The sequence below is a fragment of the Centruroides sculpturatus genome, unplaced genomic scaffold, assembly GCF_000671375.1.
Source record: "Centruroides sculpturatus isolate CEXI.00-Female unplaced genomic scaffold, Cexi_2.0 scaffold1858, whole genome shotgun sequence".
NCBI classification, from domain to species: Eukaryota; Metazoa; Arthropoda; class Arachnida; order Scorpiones; family Buthidae; genus Centruroides; species Centruroides sculpturatus.
In genome coordinates, this window is record NW_019386026.1 from 64,406 (window position 1) to 88,554 (window position 24,149).

The 24,149-nt window shown below is 29.5% G+C and overlaps 1 protein-coding gene across 2 annotated transcripts in view; it reads left to right on the plus strand.

Annotated features, from left to right (window-relative positions):
• The window catches only part of LOC111613185 (N-acyl-phosphatidylethanolamine-hydrolyzing phospholipase D-like), a 45,978-nt gene that overhangs the window by 13,494 nt on the left and 8,335 nt on the right, over positions 1-24,149 (plus strand). The window contains exons 2-5 of one of the 2 annotated variants that reach the window (XM_023354533.1): positions 831-912; positions 7,683-8,198; positions 16,903-17,204; positions 21,005-21,191. In XM_023354533.1, the coding sequence (XP_023210301.1) occupies positions 7,701-8,198; positions 16,903-17,204; positions 21,005-21,191 (987 nt within the window). In that variant the 5' untranslated portion in view covers positions 831-912; positions 7,683-7,700. The remainder of the gene's footprint in view (positions 1-830; positions 913-7,682; positions 8,199-16,902; positions 17,205-21,004; positions 21,192-24,149) is intronic. The other variant, XM_023354532.1, reaches the window with a different exon arrangement.

A 24,149-nucleotide genomic window follows, 5' to 3' on the forward strand; every position in this document is an offset into this window, starting at 1 on the left:
CTGTATAAGTAAATTTAAGTACTTAATTAATGACAATTCAATTTGCTTATAGTTGTGTGTTCTGAAACTGTGTCTTCTTTTTTGTGTTTTTATTGTCATGACTAGGTGCATAGATAGACACTGGGCATTTCTACATCATCTTTATTCGGAATATTCTATAGGCCAATACACGTTTTGGATATAAGCCCCTCATCTGTCGACATGACTTCCGGGATTTCTTATAGTTGGTGTTGACACATATACATTCCGTTTAAAATTACTTATTTACAGTTAAAATTGTTTTACTGTTAAAATACCATTATAGTTTAAAATATATTTACAATTAAAATTACTATTACTCATAAAGTTTTTTGACGTAACATCCATTATGTCAAATGTTACTTCAAAAAACTCTAAATGTAATAGTAATTTTAATTGTAAATATATTTTAAACTATAATGGTATTTTAACAGTAAAACAATTTTAACTGTAAATAAGTAATTTTAAACAGAATGTATATATGTCAACACCACCTATAAAAAATCCCAGAAGTCATGTTGATAGATGAGGGGCTTATACCTGAAACACGTATCGGCCTATAGGATATTCCGAATAAAGATGATGTAGAAATGCTCAGTGTCTATCTATGCACCTAATCATGACGATAAAAACACAAAAAATTCAATTTGCTTTAAATATTTCAAATTACTTACAAGTTGTATTTTTATATATATATATATATATATATATAAATAAGGATTGGATGTAACTTTTAATGTAAAAATGACATTATTATTTTATCAACATTTTTCTTTTCTATCTTTTCATTTTTTTTCATTTCCTGGTTTTAGGTATCCAGAATTTCGTCAGTAATTAGAAGTTAACTAAAGAATAAAAATATATTAAAAGAAATAAATGAAACAATAAAACAAGGTGGGTTAGTCTGTCTAGAGTGAAAATAATCATTTATTTAGAAACAAAAATTAATATACTTGTATCAGTTTTCAAATGAGTATTAGTTTAGGTGTTTTAACAGCCTTTTTACGAACTATATTCTAAAATAATACAGTGACCTCTCACTTATACACCTCTCATTTAAGTCTCTTATTATACACTTATACATACATCTCTCATTTAAGCAACTTTCTCAGTTATGAGACTTTTTCTCTTGTCTTGGCTGAAGCCTATGGGAGATAATATCTTAAATCTCTCATTTGAATGACTCTCAGTTAAATGACACACTCAGTTCTAAACCCCTACATATGTTTCTGACTAATATATTTTTATTTCACTTTACTGTTGTGATTATCAATTAAAGAACAGAATGGGTTCACTTTGCCATCGGTCAAACAGATGCCCAGGAAGATGATAAAGCAGAGAGCATTTTCGTACTGAACATATATCACTTTTCAGAAAGAGAATGGTTGCTGGCTGTATATTTAGATAAAACTAGTGGTAATGTCATAAAGTTATATTTTTAACATTTTTCATTCAAGTTGGTCAATCTCTCTTTTGTACAACTCTCTCATATATGATTTTTATCATTGGTTCCTTAATAGTTGTATAACTAAGAGGTCACTGTATTTTATTTATTTTACTATGTTAATAATAGCAATGTTTTACTTTTAGATAACTTTTACCTAAGTTCTATTTTTACTGAAATACTGAAGTATGGACATGAATTTAAATTATTGAGTTAGTCAAAAAGTTTGTCTGTTTTTTCAGACAAAAATAATACTATGGTATCCATGTTTAATGTATATAGAGTTACTATACTTAATATAATTACAAGTATCTCTTGTACAACATAGTACTTCTACAACATGACTTTGCTCTAACATGGTTTGAAAATTGGGAATATCCTCCAAACAACACAACTACCAGTTTCACTCTGACATGGTTTGGGAAATACTTCGTACAAAATTTCATAATTTTTAAGTGTAAACTCTGTTATTCTATATTTTTTTTTTATTCAAGAAAGCATGCATGTTGTCTGAAATTTGCCCATGGATTTTAGAATATTGAAATTTTCAATTTGTTTTATGCCTTTCGTCAGGTTCATTTTAATGAAAACTGATAATAGAATTTTTTTATTCTTTGTCCTAGCTTTCCTATCAACCAGGTGTCATTGTGATATAAATGACGACAATTTCTTTGTGCATTCACAACCAAACATATGGTCATTAGCTTCAAATGACAGTTCTTGATTATTTCCAGATGGATTATGATACGCTGAACCTTCACACACAGCAACCACTAATTTCCACACCTCATAATGTGCAGCAATCTGCACTTGCTCCTGAACAGACAAAATGTTGGCCATCTTTTTTGCCATTGTGCATGCAGCCTCTCTTAGTCATTGCCCTGACTGCTGATGTGGGAATTATAAAATTTTATTGATTGATGTACCGGTAAATGTACACACAAATTTTATTATGACTGCATGATTGCATTATTATTACAAATATTATAGTAAATTTCTCAATCCCTGGTTACTTTCCATCCACCGTGTAGATTCAGCATTTCATATTGTTTTCCTATAATAGCAACAATTATAAACTTTAATAAGATCTAGCTATAAGATTTTTCTCATATTTTTCAAGAAATAAATAAATAGTGATTGGATTTTATTTAACAAGTTGCTGTACATGATGAAATGATTATTCAATGAGATTATTCAAAACAATATCCATGTCCTACTGGCAGAAAATTCATATCCAATTTTGGATAAGAAAGATCGTTGTTAAACAGTCTCTATAGGCAGAGTCAACCTTTTTATTGAAACTTCTCATCCACTTTGGTAAGTAAAAACTTAAAATACAGTTTATTTATATTTTTAAAAAATAATTTATTGTGATTGGGCCACCACCTAAGAGCTGTATTATAAAAGTTTTTACATACTGAGGTGGATGAGAAGCCTTAATAGAAAGGTTAACTAATAAAAATAAAAAGATAAAAAAGATAAAAGAAAAAAAATAAAAAGACATTACCACCTGTAGAGACTGTTTGTTCCTGAAGGTATGAGGACAGAAGGCAAAGTGTTTCTTCAAAATGGAGATCTAATACTTCAGAATATTGTAATATTTTTTTAATGTACTGTACTGTACATATAATTATTTTCCTGGTCTGTTTTAATACTTTGTATTAATTGTAATATATATATTTTAAATAATATGTTAAATTAAATTATTGTGACATTGTCACAATGCCAGGCTACAATCTTTAATCATATTTTAATTTATTTACTTTAAAATATATGCTCTTAATTTTAGTAGTGTCTTACCCCTGTACATCATACTTTTCCTGATAACAATTGAATCATGGCAGTCATCTATCTAATTCCATTCTGAAGAAAATTTTTGAATTGAAATAACATGACTTCTGGTCCAGACTTGAAGTTCATATATAGTTAATTGGGACCTCCTACCACTAAGCTTTCCATAACTGGTCTCAACTTTCATCTTTCTTAAGATTAACAAAACACAAACAGATACCAATGAGAATTTATAGGTGTGCAATTTGAAAATTGTAGCCAAATAAAATTAAGATGGAAGACATTTAAAATAAGTGATAACATTGAACATCAAAAATCAAAGCAAGTTGACAAATGAAACTGTTCAAGTTGAAAATTTGATATGTTAGTTGATATTCAATTATTCTTAATGATGAAAACTAAACAGGGAATAGTAATGATAAATTATGTTTATGATTATTATAAAAGATGCATCAATAATATAACCTAATTATTGAATACATTTTAATAATTTTTATTACTTTAGTTGTTTGCGAAGGAAGTTTAGGCCTATCTTTACTTGTAGCTATATCAAACCTAAAAAATGCTGAGGAAACCCCAAAAATAGCAGATAACTCCATTTTAATAATTTTTATTAGTTAGTTTATTCAAATAATCAATCAGATATTAAATATTGAAATTAAATATAAAAAATAAATATTTGGAAGAAAATCAATTATTATTTAGTATTTTTGTTAGTTTGTAATAAAATTGAAATAATTTCAATTAAATAAATTTAATAATATAAAAATTAAAATAGTAAGGAGTCATTATTTTAAACAAGGTAAACATTTTTCAAAACATTTTGTCTCATTATCAGATGACAATTAATTTAATTAGTTTTTAAAAATATTCTAATGTTGCTATTTTAAAATTTAAAACAAATTATATCACTGAAATTTCTGTTATAAACCATAAAATAAAATACCTTACAATATACTCTATTTTAACATTATTTCATAAGATGTTTTATTTTATATTTACAATGCAAGTTTCAGTGACATACTATACTTCAAATGTTTAAATAGTACCATTAGAATATTTTTAAAAAACTACTTTATTCAAATTAGTTGTGATGATCAGGAAAAATGTCTTAATCCTGATTAAAATAAGGACGTCTTAATATTTTAGCACTTTTGTAATTATTTGAGTGAGAAGTTTTATAGATTTAAACAGGTTTAATAATGTATTAAATTTTATTATATTATTTGTATATATTGCATTATATATGATAACATAATGTGCATATTTCTTGGATAGTATAGATACTGTTATGAAATGAATAATTTAGAGCCAATAATATGAAAATGAAAATTATTGACTTTATTTTAGTTCATTCTTAAAAAATTGATAGTTTTATTAATATTACAACAGTATTACTTGTATTTGTATTTTTTTCTTGTTAAAAAAAGTTAAATATTCAATTTTAAAGAAATTTTTATATTAATAACTAACTAACTGTACATATCTTAAATTATATGTATTTACTATTTTAAGTTTAGATAGTGTTTAGGATCTGGAAATGGATTAATTGACTTTCCATTATTTCTAATGAGAAAAATTGTTTCGGAGGCCATTTGAACTTTGAATGATTCAAAGTTCAAATGGCCTCTTGGAATGAATTAAATTCAAAATATGAGGCATTATGGTATAACTCAAAAAATTAAAACAGAAACAATAAATAGAAATAACAATCAACAACAAAGGTTGTGCATTAGGTATTATATAACACAGTAATGCATAACTTTAATCAGATGCTTGTGTGTAATTATGGATGTTGCTTTTGTCGATACTCTCGACACAAACCAATTTGACCCACTAGAGCAGGGCTTCTTAAACTATGGGTCGCGACCCCATTTGGGGTCGCTTAGCGAAATCTTGGGGTCGCGAGATTTTAATGAAAAATATTGAAAATAATTTGTGAGAGTTTGAAAATGGCAAGCTTTGTGTCATAGGTTTCGTAAGTTGCTCTTTGTGTCACTTCTGGTGCAGGGAGACAATGATTCAGCAGCACTGATTGTAGTATGAACTAGTGCAGTGTTATCGCTTTTCCGTATATTCAGTTGTCTCTGTTCCATTGTAACACAAGAGACAAGGTAGTACATCATTATTGTTTTTGAAAATTTGTATATATCTTTATTTTATATTTTTCTTTGGGTCGCGAAAAAATCACAATCATAAATGGGGTCGTGAATAAAAAAAGTTTAAGAAGCCCTGCACTAGAGGGACCTACCCAATAATCAAACAAAAGGTTTTATGACCCTTTGTCTTAACTTGTTCCTTTGTTCGGACTACCGTCTGTCGACACATGCGGACGTTCGTCCTACCGTTATATAAAGACTCTTGTACATTAATTCATTGATTAAACAAAGATACCTTAACCAGTTTAATGTGTTTCATCTGAGTGTCTCTCTGCTGATTCCGAATTAACGACAGCTTTGCTGTAAGGGTTGGTGACGTAAGATTGCTGAGTGAACAGCTCAAAAACCTGATCATCAACTATGCCTTATACCTGACAAAACCAGGTGCCATATTCTGGTCACTTGTCTCTAGTCTCTTCTTTTGAAGATGAATGACATCAAAACGAGATGAAGCTCGTTTCCCAGAGATACAGGTATTTCTGGGAGACAAAACTCATCTCCCGGAGACAGAGGTGATTCTGGTTGTTCATAATAGCTTATCTTTGCTGTTGATGTCATGATTCTGTTAGATTAATTATCCATATTTGGGTTATCTATGTATGCAACATAGTACAGAATTTTAACAATAAAATTGTAAAATTTTTGAAAATTTAGAATACTAAATTATAGATCATGTGATATTTCATTATCACATGATCTATAATTTTGTATTCTAAATTTTCACAAGGTTCAAATAAAGCATGTAATTTTGGAAAAATATGTTTTTGTTTTATAATGATTGTAATGTCTGAATGTCTCAGATAACATTGTCTCTTAACAAATAAAAATTTTAGTAACCTAAGTTAGTTAGAAAAGTGTGCATACTTAATTAAGGAGAAATTAGATGGTAATATTTCAAGATACTTAGAGAGATGGATGGCTGGAAGTAAGAGATAAGATTAACATCATATTCAATGGTTTAGTAATTGATATAGAATCATTAAAAAAAAGATGGAGTTAGTGGCATTCCCAAGTAACTGCTTGAAAAAATCAAAAGCATTATCTCTCTCAAAATATTCTTTCCTGTGATAGAGAATATACAGACAAAAGACCAGTTTAAAGGTAACTACTCATTTCTGGATCTCAAAGAATCTCTGAGGAAATACAGAAGAATCTCATTATTATGAGATTCTTCTGTATTTCCTCTGTATTTCCTCACTCTAACTTCTAATAATATTTTTTGACCTAAGCTTGAAAAACTTTAAAAGAAAAGCAATTTGATTCAATAGAACTTATACAAAACAATGCAGAAACCAGATAATAATGTTGAACAAATGAAAAAAAAAAAAAAAAATTCCAGCACTTATACAAAATGAATGAAGAAAATTTTGTTATTCTTGAAAGAAGCTAATTTTCCCAATTATTTCCTGAATTGGAAAAAATCATTGGAAAAAAGTAATTGACTCTAAGGGTAATTATTTTGAAAATTTTTAAATAAACTTCTTTATTTATTATCTCTGGAACATTTTGAACACAACTTGTATATAACAGCATTATAAAAAATGAAAAATTTAGCAATGTTAACAGTTTTAGAAAAAAGTACAGTAGAGTCTCGAAAACTCGGCACTCAATAACCCTGCAGTCCGGATAACTCGGCCACACCCTGGCAGGGCAAAAAAATCCTTAGTTAATTAATTTTTTTTATAGGCAGCTTTATACCTCATAAAGTATTTTTCTTAGGTCTGTCTTATCAGGTAAATTACTGTACACAGTGTATTCATTAATTTTCATTTTCATTTAGTAAAGGCTCTATGCCTTCATAAAGGACGTACTTTTCCTTTGTTTAAGGGTATTTGGGCAGTTTATTCTCTGTTGTATTCTCAAGTAAACAATACATACAAGTACAATACAGTATTTTCTGAGGAAACACTCATACTTATTTTTTTTTAACCCCATTCCCGATAACCCGGCATTTTCACAAACTCGGCCACCCTTCGGTCCACATTAGGCCAAGTTTTCGAGACTCTACTGTATTTTTAAGGTATTTTAGATTTAAGAGATTTGATGTAAACTATACTTTCTAAAATAATAATAAGTATGTATTTATATGTGATAGCTATATTATAAAAGGACAATAGGACAGACAGTGCAATTGTTTTGTAATATAATACAGTTTTTAGTTTTTCTGTTTTAGAAAATATAAATTATGAATATGTTAGCTGCATTTATTTTAAATGTTTACTTTAATTATTAAATATTTTAATATTAAAACTATTTTTTTTCAAATTTAGATAAAACATTATGTGAGAATGGCATCTCGTGCAAAGAAAATCTTAAGCACTTCTGAAGACAATAAAATTACAAATGGAGCTGTTTCATCAAATGATATCAAAAATCAGAAAGATGGATATGATTCATATTCTGATGCATCAAATAATAATGAACGGCAGTTAATATGTCGCAGTTCAATGATCTGTTCTGCCGGCAGTGATAAATATACATATGATTGTGAACCACAAATGCCAGTGCCTTTAAAACAGTTTGAAAGAAGTGATGATACTTTTCGAAGTGTTAGTGATATATCATCATTAAGTGCCTGTGATCAAATTTCACTTCGTAGTGATATAGAATATTATCCTGTGGTAAAAAGAAATTCTCTTGTACATCCTGGAAAAATAGAACTTCAGAGGTCATTATGTGTTAATGGTCGTTTTCAAAATCCATGGCCAACTTGGAGACCACCTACAATTACAAATATATTGAAATTTGGATTATCGAAGGACAAAAGTAATATTCCTACAAAGCAGGTAAAATGAATATTGATTTTAAGATTCTGAAATAGCAAACTAATTTATAAACAATATTTTTATTACATAATTGAGATGATTAACATTTACAGTTATTTTCAATATTATTAAATATTAAATGTTTTTCTGAATTGTATGAGTATTAAATTTTAATACAGTAATACTCGACTTACGCTACCCCGACTTACGTGAACCCGGAGTTACGCGATTTTCAAATCTTGTTGATTCGTCTTTTGTTTGAGCACTACGCAACTCTTGATTACTCACTCCCCCCATACTATTGTTCAGCTTACATGTTCAGACATGTCACGCTGAATCGACATATAGCTACAATTTATTTTGTGTTATTTATTTCTGTGTTTGTTATATCTACGGAGACTTGAGAGATTCTATGTGGTGATTTCTTGTAACCGTAAACGAATCAAAAGATGAGATAAGATTAATGAGAACATTTATTATCTTACATACATCCGACTTGGATTTTACACAAATTGGGAAATTATACCCCGACTTACGCGAATTCGACTTACGCAGTTATCACTCGGTCCCACCTATCGCGTAAGTTNGTTTTTCTGAATTGTATGAGTATTAAATTTTAATACAGTAATACTCGACTTACGCTACCCCGACTTACGTGAACCCGGAGTTACGCGATTTTCAAATCTTGTTGATTCGTCTTTTGTTTGAGCACTACGCAACTCTTGATTACTCACTCCCCCCATACTATTGTTCAGCTTACATGTTCAGACATGTCACGCTGAATCGACATATAGCTACAATTTATTTTGTGTTATTTATTTCTGTGTTTGTTATATCTACGGAGACTTGAGAGATTCTATGTGGTGATTTCTTGTAACCGTAAACGAATCAAAAGATGAGATAAGATTAATGAGAACATTTATTATCTTACATACATCCGACTTGGATTTTACACAAATTGGGAAATTATACCCCGACTTACGCGAATTCGACTTACGCAGTTATCACTCGGTCCCACCTATCGCGTAAGTTCGGGGTATTACTGTACATATCTTATTAAAGTATTTAATTTTATTATTTATATTTAATTTATTTTTTATTACATATTATAAATGCAATTAATAAATAAATAAAAATTTGTTTTTCTGTATTTTTCTTTCTATATTCATATTTGTGAAAATAAAAAAGATTTAGTTGTACAAGTAAATAATTTGTTGTATTAATTAAAGGAGAATTATTTGTCTAGGCGTATTGCCTAGACCAGGGGTCGGCAGTTTGTCAAGTGAGAAGAGCCAAATTGTCATGAAAACAGGATAACAAAAGTACCAGAGAGCCACATATTAATTTAAATGTGCGAAATACGACACAAGACAGTGGCGTCTCTAGTGCATAACGTTACACGGATGGACGGACATGCGTTCAATGGGTTATATATATAGATATGCTTCAAATGCTGTCACTCTTATGTGACTCATATTGATCAACGCGAGTGTGGTCATGTGCAGACGGAGAACANGAAATACGACACAAGACAGTGGCGTCTCTAGTGCATAACGTTACACGGATGGACGGACATGCGTTCAATGGGTTATATATATAGATATGCTTCAAATGCTGTCACTCTTATGTGACTCATATTGATCAACGCGAGTGTGGTCATGTGCAGACGGAGAACAAATCGAAGTTTGTTCGGCGGCTCTATCTCATAAACTCATAAGTTATAAGGCCGCGGTGAAATGAGTTGAGATGAAATTGGAGTTTATTTTCGAAGAGCCGCATGCCGCTCACAAGCCGCTAATTCCGACCCCTGGCCTGGACAAATAATCTCACCTAAGATAATTTTTATAAAATAAAACAAATAAATTTTGATAATTATATGATAATTACTTACTCAACAGTAAATGAGCAAAATTCTTATTTATAAAATTTATACTGGTTTAAGAACCAATATTTCACATAAATTTTAAAATTACAGTATTATTCAACTTAAACATTTCAAATAAAAAATCATAATTTAATTTGAGAAGTTTTTAAACTATAACTTAAGTATTATAATTACAATATTGAAATAGTTTTTTATTTAAATATGATTCATCAGCAAGTGTTTCTGATATAAAATAAGCTTACAAGGAGAGCCTACGGCTTTGGGGTAACGGATTTTGACAATCTTTGGTGTAGAAGTAGTACACCATGTGAGTGTACTACCTGTAAAATACTAAAGTGCAATACTCAAATATAATCAAGAAAATCGAACTTAAAGGTTTTTAGCACTTTATATATAAATTTTACGTACTACTATTTGAGCGTCCTGTGGCAGAGTGGTAACGAGTCCGATGCATAAGCTTGAGTTCTCGGGTTCGATTCTCGCGTATAATTTTTTTTTTAATTCATAAATACTTATAATGTATTTATTTATTTACTCATTCATTTCTTATTATTTATTTATTTTAATATATTATATAACTTAAGCCCATAACCCGAGAGAACTCGGGCAAGTTACATAGCGTTACATAAAACGCGGTCCTTGAATTTTTGGAATGTTTTTTTGTCTCCAAATTTTTTCAAAATTTTTTTCCCGCGCTAAAAAAATTTATCGCGATTTTAATGAGCCTTTGATAAGGCTCGATTAAGGCTTAATTGTTTTTTAATGGGATTTTTTATCAAATTAATTCATCGTTCTAAAGTTCTAGCGCACGGATTTTCCTTCCTTAAAGTTATTTAAAGCTAGTTTCTGATGTCAAAAACGACCTCCGATAGTTTTTTAATTTTTTTAATTAATATATTTTATTATATATAAATTTAATTAATTAGATGGGGTCGGAAATCGCAATTAAAATTTCAATTTTTTAAAAATATTTAAAAATATAGGCCTAGCTAGTAGTCACCCTACTTTAAACCCTTGTCATCCCGAGACGTCTATGAGAATGTCCCGGGAAATCCAACTCCAGCTGTGTTCAAGGTCATCCAGATGTGTAAACAATGACTCATCGGTGTTAAATTTCACAGAAAGGCGAGACAAAGGAAAATAAAATTTGAAGATTTTTCTTCAAAATTAACGCATTTCTTTCGTTTTTTTTCAGTTTTTAAGTATTTTTTACGTTTAAATAAATTAATCTCAAAAATGTCTATGTCCTTAAGGAGTTAAACAAGTTCTCGTTTAAACATACCTTGCAATTGTAAAAAAGCAGCATTTATTTGTTGTTCTTGGTGTAGACAGAATTTTTGTTTTGAATGTTTTTATCATAAGTATCATTCACGATCATGTACATCTGACAATGCTATGTAATTATATAATATTGCTTCAATAAATTATATTCGTTTTTCTTGGTTATATTTGAGTTTTGCACTTTAGTATTTTACTTCACTATGCTGCTTTGATACATCACTGTATAAAGAGTTATCATCAACAGTTTTTTCGTCACAACATGAAGAACTTGCTTCTCTTGACGACATTTTTTAATTATAAAATAATTTTTCAAAATAAGTTTTACTACACAAATACGTCTATTCGTGTCGAAATTTAGAAACGAACTGTTAAAGAGTGAGTGAAAAAGAACTCTGATAGAAAAACGCTCCTAGTGAGAATTAGATCGGTCACCGTTAGTGATAACAATTAGATGGGAAAGTTGACACATAGGTGTCAAGAATGCGCCGTTATTGTCAACAAAAGTATAAAAATATTAGACTTGGAATAGTAGAAATTAAATTAAAATAAATAAATAATAAGAAATGAATGAGTAAATAAATAAATACATTATAAGTATTTATGAATTAAAAAAAAAATTATACGCGAGAATCGAACCCGAGAACTCAAGCTTATGAATCAGACTCGTTACCACTCTGCCACAGGACGCTCGAATAGAAATACGTATAATTTATATATAAAGTGCTAACAAAACTTTAAGTTCGATTTTCTCGATTATATTTGAGTATTGCACTTTAGTATTTTACAGGTAGTACACTCACATGGTGTACTACTTCTACACCAAAGATCATCAAAATCCGTTACCCCAAAGCCGTAGGCTCTCCTTGTTAGTTTTGCAATACTGAATTTTATTCGTGGTTATATTATGTTAAATGACATTTACGTAAACATTGATGCCATGAATGCAAATTTAGCATTATTATTCCTTGAATAATGACATTTAAAGACGTATGCTGTCGATATAAAAACAAATTATCAGTTCAATTTTATTATACAGTAATATATTTTGGAATAAATCACTTATTAAAAATTCATGTAATTTATATTTTTCAATAAAAATTATATATACAGTAATTGAAAATTTAAAAAATAAATATTGAACATACAATAGAACAAGAAAACTTAAAATTACAAACAGTAAAAATTCTTTTAAAAGCAAAATAAAGTATTGAATAACTACTGTATAAAAATTTTAGAACTTTTGGTTCAGAAATGAAGAAATTGGCAAAGAAATTCAATGGCAATTGATTTCTAAAATTTATTGACTCAAGTGCTTTTAAAATTTGGGCGACAAAAAATAGCATGATGTATCTGAATCCATGATATAATAAGGTGCAATATAATGAGCAGCTACTGTATTATAAATTTATAAGGTTATTCTTTTGATCATATGTACAAAGCAAACCATTTTCTTTGTTTTTTAGTTTTTACCATTTATTGATTATATAGGCACATTTAGAAATACAGTAGACCCCCCTATAACGCTTAGATACGTTCCACGTTAATCAAATTTTACGTTGTAGGAATGATTAAATACATGAGCCAATCGCAGCCCGATAGGTGGGAAGTTTACGGACTAAGGCTGTTTGAAAGGTTTTCTTCTATAAAATTAACCGATTCTAGACTAATTCCACTCAACATTTCCAAAACACGTATAATTTTTTGGGAATAATCCGTATAAACTATGCTATAAACAAAAAATTATAGGATTACTTACCGAGTGTGTACCGTTCGACTACGCCGTTGCTTAAAGCTGGTTTTCATCGCGGAACAGCACATTAAACGGCGGCCGCGATTTCTAATAACGAATTTTTCGCATAAAAATAACTTGACCTTTGGAGACATCATTAATATAAATAATTTTTATGGCCGTTGAATAAGAAGTGTTTCTTTCACAAGAAATGTATAAAATTAGTGCTGTATTAGACTTACGGTACCTAATTTACATACTGTACAGACGATAATAAACTCAACTTACTAGCCTAAAATCTCCGTAGCGTGTTGCCAGGCGGCAGAAAGCATATATATAATTATAATAAAGTTACAATAAATTAAGTTAATATATAATTATATATACAGTACCTAATTTATATATAATTAATATATAATTATATGTACAGTACCTAATTTATATATAATACTGTACAGACGATAGCAAACTCAATTTAGTCCCTCCGTAGCGTGGCGCAGGGCGGAGGAAAGTAGTTCGGCTGCTCATTGGTTCAGATTCTATCAATCTTGTCGCGAAACGAGTCGGCGACGACATTTTAGGAGCTCCTTTAAACGAATGTTGCTGCAATTTTTTTGCTACGTTATAGGAATTTCCATTATAGGAATGCACATTATAGGGGGGTCGACTGTATATGAGACTTGGATGCTTGTTTCAACAAAAAGCATTACATGAGAAATAAAACAATGTCATATGATAGTACACTCATTCCTGATCCTAAGTGTTTGTGCAATAGTTTCATTGACTGACATATCACAACATATGGAGGACTTTTTCAGTATTGTTTAAGCATCAGTCAGACAGAATGGAGGGAGACTACCATGGTCAACATTTGGTTTGTTCAAAAAATACACAGCTGCAGCTGATATTTATCAGTTGCAGCATATTTTTGGTAAAATGCTTCCAGTCATTCATTCATGTACAGATAGTTTGAAGCATTCAAAAAATGGACAGGAATCTTCTGATAAACAAATCAATTCTGGTTGTCCATGAATAAGTTGGAATTAAACAATAATATGCCTGATCTCTCACAACATTATGGCTAACTGATGAATCACAATAGAATATCAGCAGTTTGAAACAGGTTCAGGTTGAGTAATGATTCACATTAACATTAAGGAAGATCTGAAATGAAGAAAGTGTGCATGACTTGTCATGTAATTAATAAGAAAGATGTGAAATGTGTTGTCAATTGCTGTATATTCACAATCAAAGTTCTGTGATTTCTTTGAGAGATTAGTGACAGGTAGCATGGTTTTGAATAGCCTTCATTGAATGTTGTTTTTTTTCTGGAATATGCTGGCTGGTGACGCATCGAGCGCCCACATTCTGTAAACACACTTTTAAGGCACTCACCCAGCCATCACAAACCCTAGCAAGGCTTATATAAACAAACGACATCATTAAAAATCCAATACATTATAAAACTACAAGCCCACCAATGCCATATGTCATCAGGCTATAATACTAATAAATTAAGCTGGCACTGTAATGACCAACAATGGGTATAACATAATGCTATATGTACGGGAAGACAAGATCAGACCCGGAGGTTCGGGTAGCATAATTGGCAACACATCCTCACGGTAAGAGGAAGTTGTGGGTTTGAGTCCAGCACTGGGCCGATTATTTTTTTCCAGTAGATTTAAATTATTTAATTAAAAATTATAATTATTAAATTTATTAAGAGATGGCACCTAATGCCTCCCTCTAGTACCAAATTGTTTCATAATTTATTAGTATTATAGCCGTTATCTAGCCCGATGACATATGGCATTGGTTGGCTTGTAGTTTTATAATGTATTGGGTGAAATTGTCTGTTTCAACTGAAGAAGGGTCAAAAGACCTGAAATGTACATTTTGGAGTTAATTAAAAGAACCTAATTCTAATCTGGTCATTTTTTATTGTGGTGTGATAAGTCCTCATTAATAGCCAAATTGGTAGCTATATTGATAGAAGAAAAAAAAATATAATAATCAAAGGGTGTGAAGCTTTTTATAATAAGTAAATATATTACTGTTTACTTTTTCAATTATTAAAGAAAAAATTATTCTGCCAAAAAGAAAATTTTGTTAATCCATCGATATATAAATAAACCATACAAAACTGGTTATGCTTAATAAATACTGGCAAAATAAAAGCATTAGCTGTCTTACATTTTTGTGCTGGATGTTGGTTTATTTCACCTTTATCCATCAATATATTCTGATTTTGAAATATAAGGCAACACTTCAATTATCCGGTCAAAAATGTTTCATTATATTTCAATATTTTTAAAACATTTTTGGACTTGGATTGTTTTGTCCAAGTCCAAAATAAATCTTAAATTTTTTTACATAAAAGTTTTTACATCTTTTAATTTCTTTTTGCATTGGTAATTACAATTTTATATTTAAGCAGAAAATAAATTCTGTCATTTCTTTCAATTACTTTTCCTGACAATAAGCAAAGTTTCTGTTACAAAAAAGATTACATTTTCTTATTGTAATTATTTGGGACTGGCCTATACTGAGGACAATAACCAAGAGATAACATTATGTGGTGAAAGTAATTAGACCACAATTAGTGGAAATTCTAGTTTTATTGAATTAGATAATTTAAAAATATGTTTAAAAGTAAATTTAGTAATTCATTACAGTAATGATAATTATAATTTGATTAAAAACTGGATGAAATGCTATAAACATATAAAATGCAAATTTGTTGAAAATGTTATCAAAGCTATGTTTTTTACATCCAACATTTTATTAACTTACACCACAAAACACTGGGATGTGTTAAATAATGTACTCTTAGAACCTATAACCAGTGTGACATAAAAAACAAAAGATAAAGTTTACCACAAACATTTTCAAACTGCTGTGAGTTCTTCTTCAGGAGTAAAACAGAATTTCTGATGGATCAGAGCGAACAGTTAAGGAAATTCGAGAAACATTTGAAGGTGTTATATGAGACACATGTGTCTTTGTATGGTTAACATATCATGACACTTAAAGTTCAGAGTCCATCAACGCCTGCCAGGCTGGTGACAGAACCAACTCATCCTTAAAATTGATGCAGTTGTCATTGAGGGTCGATTTATAAAAGTGAATGGCATCTATCCACTTACGGTGTTCCGCATGTGATGTAGTGCGGATGAGTTTCGCCTGGTGGAAGGCCACCACAATGTCCGGGTCGGCAGCATATGTGGCAAGGGCAGTGAAATTTCGAGATGACTTGGTTTTGTCGCTGGCCTGGCAGGCGTTGATGGACTCCGAACTTTAAGTGTCATGATATGTTAACCATACAAATACACATGCATCTCATATAACACCTTCAAATGTTTCTCGAATTTCCTTAACCGTTCGCTCTAATCCATCAGAAATTCCATTTTACACCTGAAGAAGAACTCACAGCAGTTCAAAAACGTTTGTGATGAACTTTATCTTTTGTTTTTTATGTCACACCAGTTATAGGTTCTAAGAATACATTATTTTATTAACTTTTTTAATATAATGAAATAATATAAATAAATAATTTATGAATTATAATAATAATTCAAATAACGGGAAATCATTTTTCTGTATTTAAAAATATTTTATTATTTAATTTTTAATGACATACAATATTTAGTATTACTGGTAAATTATTTAAGTCAAATTTTATTTAGTTTAATGTCATGACTATCACGTACATTGTGATGCATTTGAAAAATTTAACCTTAACCTAATTTTATAAGAAGTATTCATGTTTTTATTTATTATTTTTAATGTTTGTAGTTGAACAAGCTTTTCGTTTCTTTTAATCTTAGGAATTAGATCTTGTTTTGCCTATTGTAAAACCTAGATTTACTGATTATATTGTGCCTCCTGAAGATGGTGTTAGAGTTACTTGGCTTGGACATGCAACAGTATTGGTGCAACTGGATAGTATAAATATTTTAACAGATCCTATATTTAGTGAAAGAGCATCTCCCAGTCAAGTTGTTGGTCCAAAAAGATATAGAGATATACCTTGTTCTGTTTTTGAATTGCCAGTTATTCATGCTGTAGTTATCAGCCACACCCATTATGATCATTTAGACTTAAATACAGTTGTGCAATTAAATTCAAGGTAAGAGATTAATTCTTGTTTTATTATCTAATTTAGGAAATATAAACAACATTAAATAAAGCTTTTATTGATTAACAAAATGCACATCATCCAAATAGAAATCTATATTCTCATATTTGAAACTTTTATAATATTAAAGGTACAGTATATTTTGAAGAAATAGAATATGTAGCCCTTTTAGTCATAATGATCTGTTGCAATCTACTTAACATTTATGAAAGTAAGAATTCAAATAAAAAATAATTGTCAATTATTCCTAATCACTTAGCAATTACTTAATTTATTAAGTAATTGTTAAATGATTGTACATATATACTTTAATAGTATTTTCTACTTAGGTTAGTATTGTTTCTTTTCCAAAGCATATGTATACAAAGGGTATATTTGACAAAGAAAAAAGTTACAATTTGTTGCAATACCTTTTAAGAATGAGATTGTTTTTTATTGTATGTAAATATATATAATAATAATTCTTTTTAGTTAAACAATTAAAATAAAAATACAATTTTGTTATGCATTAAAATAGATTAATCTAATTCAGAGTAAAAATGAAAAAATGCTTGTTAGAAATTCTATTTAATATATGTATTTTAACATTATTATTATTAAACTATATTTTTTATATCTGTGAGGAATTGAAATGTATTTGTTAGCAAGCAATTATTTATTGTGTCGTCATCACAATGTTGAGATACAATTTTTAATCATTTTTTAATTTAAAAAATAATGTAACTTCCAGTCCAGATCAGAAGTTCATAGATGGTTAATTGGGGCTTCTAGTCCCTAAGCTTTCCATGTCTGGTCTCAATTTTCATCTATCTAACTCCATTCTCAAGATTAATGAAGGACAGACAGATGAGATGACTGTGGAAATGTGTAAGCCTACAGTTTGAAAATTGCAGTCTAATTATAAGTATAGAATAATGTATTATAAGGATAAAATAACAATCATAACCATGCTGAAATGTGCTTTTCTTGTTGAGTTGTTTTATATTTTATGAAGTTGACTAGCTATTACCTGCGGCTTTGCCTGTGAGAATTTTGCTAGCAAACCCCATTTATATTCAGTATTTCAACAACCATAGTAATTATTATATAACACCTACTGCTGAGAATGATGAGAATTGCCGAGAATCAAACGAACTGTTTTCAATTTAATCAATTTTCTGGAATGTTAACAATTGTTCTATAATCGAAACAATACGCAATAACAAATTCAAATTTAAAACGGTTCGAACATTTTTAAAATTGAAATACATAAAAATATTTATAAACAATGTCTGAAATGTTATTAATTTAATGCACCTAAGTACTCAATGAACACTAAATGTAGTTGAAAACAAAAAATCACATCTAAAATAGTATAGTAGAAGCTGTTCTTCCAGTTAAGCCTTAATCCTCTCCCTCTCCCCCGTGGGGGAATTTCGAAAAATCCCTTCTTGGTGTGCATTCCCATGGCATGCCCTACTAAAATGCAGATAAAAACAAAAAATCGCATCTAAAATAGTACACTAGAAGCGGTTATTCCGCTTAAGCCTTAATCCTCTTCCTCTCCCCCCCGCGGGGGAAATTCGAAAAATCCCTTATTAGTGTACGTTTTCATGACATACCCTAACTGTGTACCAAATTTCACCTCTTTAGGTTCAGCAGTTTGTTCTGGGTGATGATGAATCAGTCAGTCAGTCAGGACAAGTAATTTTATATATTTAGATTAAAAATAATACCAGTGTTACAAGTACTGTTTAAGAGTTCCAACACCTTAAGAAATTGTGCCAAGTACCAAGAGTATTGATATGAATGATACTACAATGGCAATGTCTTGCATTGACCATTTTTCTGCAAGATTGATTACTTCCACATATTAGATGGTGTTTACAACTTGTCTTTCCAGACAGCATTGAATAAGGATTGGAATAAGGCAATCCCTATTCAATGCTGTTCAATGCTGTCTGGATATATATATTTATACAAACATATATACTGTTTATATATATGATCATAATTAAGTACATCTGCACTTAATTATGATCATATACATATATATAAACAGTATACTGTATATGTTTGTATACACATCAAATTTCAAAAAATGAGTTTTGCACTTCCAATTAGGACACTAGTATATTTGAATAATTATTTTTTAAAATGAATCAAATAAATTGTAATGATATCAGATAAAACAATTAAAATATAAATATATTGTCTGTCTTAAGAAAATATTGTAAGATTATTAACATTTATATAGGTTGAAATAACATTAAATCTCAGTTTATTAGTCTATTTTATTATTATATTTTTATGTATAAGATTTTTCAAAGTTTGTGCAAACAAAAAATGAAAGCTTTTGATTTTTGAAGTTATATAATAAAAATTGCTTTAAATTTTGTAATTTATTCAGATATTGCTTTAAAAATTTTTTACTCAGAATTGCTTAGAATCATACACTCATTGACAAAAATGTTACACACCAGAAGTTGTTGGAATTGAAAACAAACTTTATTAGTGTGAATGTAATAACAATAGTAATAAGTGATTGTAATATAATAGGAAAGAGACAATTTCTTATGGAACAATGATACAGTTTAAAGGAACATTTAGTGCCTTGTAGGATCTTAACTTGTCTGAATGCATGCAGCAAATATGTTCAGGCATGGAGGTATAGAAATACTCTCCTATGACAGAGTTGCCTAATGATGATGCAGCTGCTGCTTCCAATTCCACAAATACCTAATGGGCAACAAATCTGGAAACTGGAAAGTGTGGCAACAAGACAAGATATTTCTGGGAAATTCTGGCTATATGCAGCCAACCATAATCATACTGGATACTGGTTATTTGTAGTCCTGCCATGAAAGCAACATGAGAGTGCAGGATTTCATAAACATACCATTTTGCCATCAATGTTCCTTACACCACTGCTAGAGGTGACTGATTGTCACACAAAACAGCTTTTCAGACTAACATACCAGCAGTGCAGACAGTGTGCTGCTCAACAATAAAGGTGGGAGTGAAGCACTCAAAGTGATTCTTTATACACTGACATAGTCGTCATCTTTTCTCTAACTGAATCAGGATTTATTGCTAAAGACAATACATTGCCAGTCCATAGCAATCCATGCTTTTCTGTCACAACACCATTGTAAATGGAGCTGATGATAATGGGATGCTAATGACAGCTCATGCAACATTCAACATGCATGCAAATTTGTTTTTGCTAATCATCTGTTAATGGTATGGGAAGAGACAGAGTTTTGTAGCAAAGCTTGCATCTGTTTGTGTTTGTTTCATAATCAGATGATCATCTCTGCTGGTTTCTTTCTGGATATCCAGAGCCTGCCTTTTATATAAATTTGCCCCCTTGCATATTCATCATCTCAAAACCTCCTCATAGTCAAGTCAGAATGTTCTAAATGGTGGACAGTTTGGTAAAGTGTTATCCTACTTTTCTTAGCTTGCTGACATGGCCTTTGTCAAAATCAATCAATTGTATGTAATGTCATGTCTGGCATTTGAAAACCTCCCTCCAAACAAGTACACTGAAAATTCTGAGTACTGAGCTTCTGCAACTCTTTTTATAGGATACTGGAGTAGCAAATTTAAGACATTCTGTTGTCTGTTGTGTGCAATCAGGTCACAACTGTTATCATTTACATATCTGTATGTGACAAGTTTTACATTAATTGGACAATTCTATTTGGGTGCATAACTTTGTTGTCAATGACTGTATTAAAGTAGGTAATTATTATATTATTTTTATTAATAATAGAATTTGTTATTTAGTGTTATTTATTTATTTAAAGATTTGGCTCAGAATTAAGATGGTTTGTTCCTTTGGGTTTACTTACTTGGATGCAGCAAGTAGGCTGTGAAAATGTAGTAGAATTAGATTGGTGGGAAGAAAATACTATTGGAGAGAATAATGATGTTTCATTTATTTTCACTCCTGCACAACATTGGTGTAAACGTACTATTACAGATGATAATAAGGTATGTATTTACGCTTTGTATAGAAATGAAAAAAATTATTAGTTTTGTGAAGTTAGTTTACAGACGTAGGAAACTTAAAGGAGTGTGTTATTAAGATTTGGATGATAGTAATTTTTAAAATTTCCTATTATTTCAAGAATTAATTTATATATGATAGATTGTTAATGAATAATTTCAATAATAATTAATATCAAAAGTATTGAAGTGAATCAAAAGTAACAATTGAAAAAATTCTCCTTTAAACTATTTGTGTGCTAAGATTGAAAAGCAACAAGATCTTCAAACATTAATATATTTTCCAAATTGTTTGAAGTGAGATTAATTAGTATTTCAATATCTTTTTCTTGTATCAATTTCAGATATTTTAAATTGTTGTATAGTTCTTAAATTATGAATTTAAAGTTTTAAATTTAATCAAATTTTTTTGTTATTAATTTTGCTTGGTTTTTAAGGAAGTTTTTTATAAGAATAGAGTATTAGTTAAGAATTTTATTCTTGTAATTTGTAATATTTATATAGTTATTCATTTTAATTTAAGTACAATGAATTTAATTAACATTGTTTGAAAAAATTTTTGATAGAAATTCTGTATCATAACGTATTCACAATTACTACCAGACAAGTAGATCAGAATTCTACTTCACAAATAGAAACATTCTTCTATTTTATCTCTGCGTCATAGATATAATTTGGCAGATTTTGAAAAATCCAATCATTTTGAATTTACCTTTTTTCTATGTTTATTCCTTCAAGAATTTTCTACATATGAAATTAATTATATGGGAAATTTTAAAAAATTTATTTAGAAAATAAATAGTTTCATTATAATGTATTTATATGCTTTGAAAGTATCTGCTATAAATAAATCAGAGTAGATAATAAATATGATACAACTACCACAGAAAACTGGATAATTATAAACTAAACAGAAATTATATTAAATTTCAGTAAGAAACATGTAAGATTTACCAATAAACAAATGCTTTCAACAGCTTTTAGCTATCATCATCGAATTAAGCATCAATGTTTGAAAGTAGAACATTACATCAAACATCAATCTTTACATGATGGTGAAGGCCATCTGATTGGTTGTTGCCATAGTGATGTAGAAAATTAAAAATGATTCTTAAATAATGATCTCCAGGCCTGATGCAGGGTGTTAGTATCTTTAAAATAATTACCATATTTTTCTTATAGGCTTTATTTAAATTCTATATATTCCAATATTTTGAGGTGTTTGAGGAATGGAAGCTCTCTGGTTGGGTGTAGAAGTTGGGCTTTCTGTAAGTGCATTTGAATCTAGTGTTCTATGGCTACGGGGCTAAGGTGGTGGTGTTATATTCTTTATTTATAGACATTAGGTGTTTCTTCAAACATTGGCCTAGATGGTGGGTAGTGATGCCAATATATTCCAACTATCAGTTACATGTGTTATCTGTGACAGGGATGGTATAAACTCCTGGCAGTAAAGGGTATGGTGTAAATCTCTGGAAGTAGAGGCTTTCATTCCTCAAACACTTTAAAATATTAGAAATGTATGTCAAGGTTATAAGAAAATTGTGAAGATTCATTTTAAAGACACTACATCACACCTGGAGATCATTATTTGAAGTTCTGTTTTAATTTTCGACATTCTTACAGCAATTGCCAATTATATGGCACTTCGTCATTTAAAGATCAATGTTTGATGTTATGTTCTATTTTCGGACACTGGTGCTTAATAATCTGACAATGATAGCTGAAAGCTGTTGAACATGTTTGTTTATTTATTGGTAAATCTTTCATGTTTCTTGCTGGAATTTGATTTAATTTCTGTTTTGATATCAAATGTAATGAAATTTTAAATATCTACCTCTAACAATTTTTAACTATTTTTAACTATTTCTAAATAAAAATAAAAACATAAAAAATGTTTATTTTTTGTATTTTAACTATAATTCACTACTATTTAAAATGAATGTACAGGTATACCTTGGGTTACGTCATTTTGAGTTAAGTCATTCTCGATTATACGTCATTTGTCAAAAAAATACATGGAAAAATAAAAATCAAGTTTAAGTCATTTTATTCAACTTTGTCTGTCTGCCACAAATATTTAAGTCATAATATCACTAGAAAAGCATTAAAAGTACATAAAATCATATTAAAATATGTACATTCACAGTAAATGTAATAATAATCATCATAAATCCTAGAGAACAAAATATGAAAACATCTGTGACTCTGCGTTGTTTTATTTAGCGGTCTTTAAGAGCTCAATATTGGCATTTGGCATCGTTGTCAGCACCACATGATATTGGTAAATTTAGCATAAAGTAGTTTATTTTCTACTATTGCAAAATAATTTTAATAACTGTATTTGTTATTTAACCTTACAAAATCATCTTATTTTATAATGTCTTACAGCAAACCACATTCACAAATAAAGAGTCCATAATACTGTAAACATCGCCAAATTGTAAACATGTACATTTACAAGTATGTACATGTTTTACGAATACATTACGCTAAATTTACGAATACATGTATTCGTAAATTTAGATTACTTTTTTCTGTACTATATTAAAAACTAAAATTTATTTGTTTATAAGCTTAAAATAGATTCTTATTATATATTAACCATATATTATTAAAAATGCATTTACAAATAAAATACAGAACTGGGAATGATTATTTGTGGTTTAGCCTAGTGACAAATAAATTTGGAGACAAGTAAATTCGACTTAAGTCGCCTCTCCTGGAACCAATTACTGATGTAAGGTGAGGTATACCTGTATTAGTTATCTGTCTTTTATAATATTAAATTATTGATTGAATAAAACAAGTAAAAGATATTCAAAAAGAAGTAGCAAAAATGTAAAAATTAAAGATGGTAATTATGATTATTGGTTGAATATGATTATTATGATGGTAACGCTAGATAACAAAGCGCTAAGATGACAATGCCTAGATAACAAA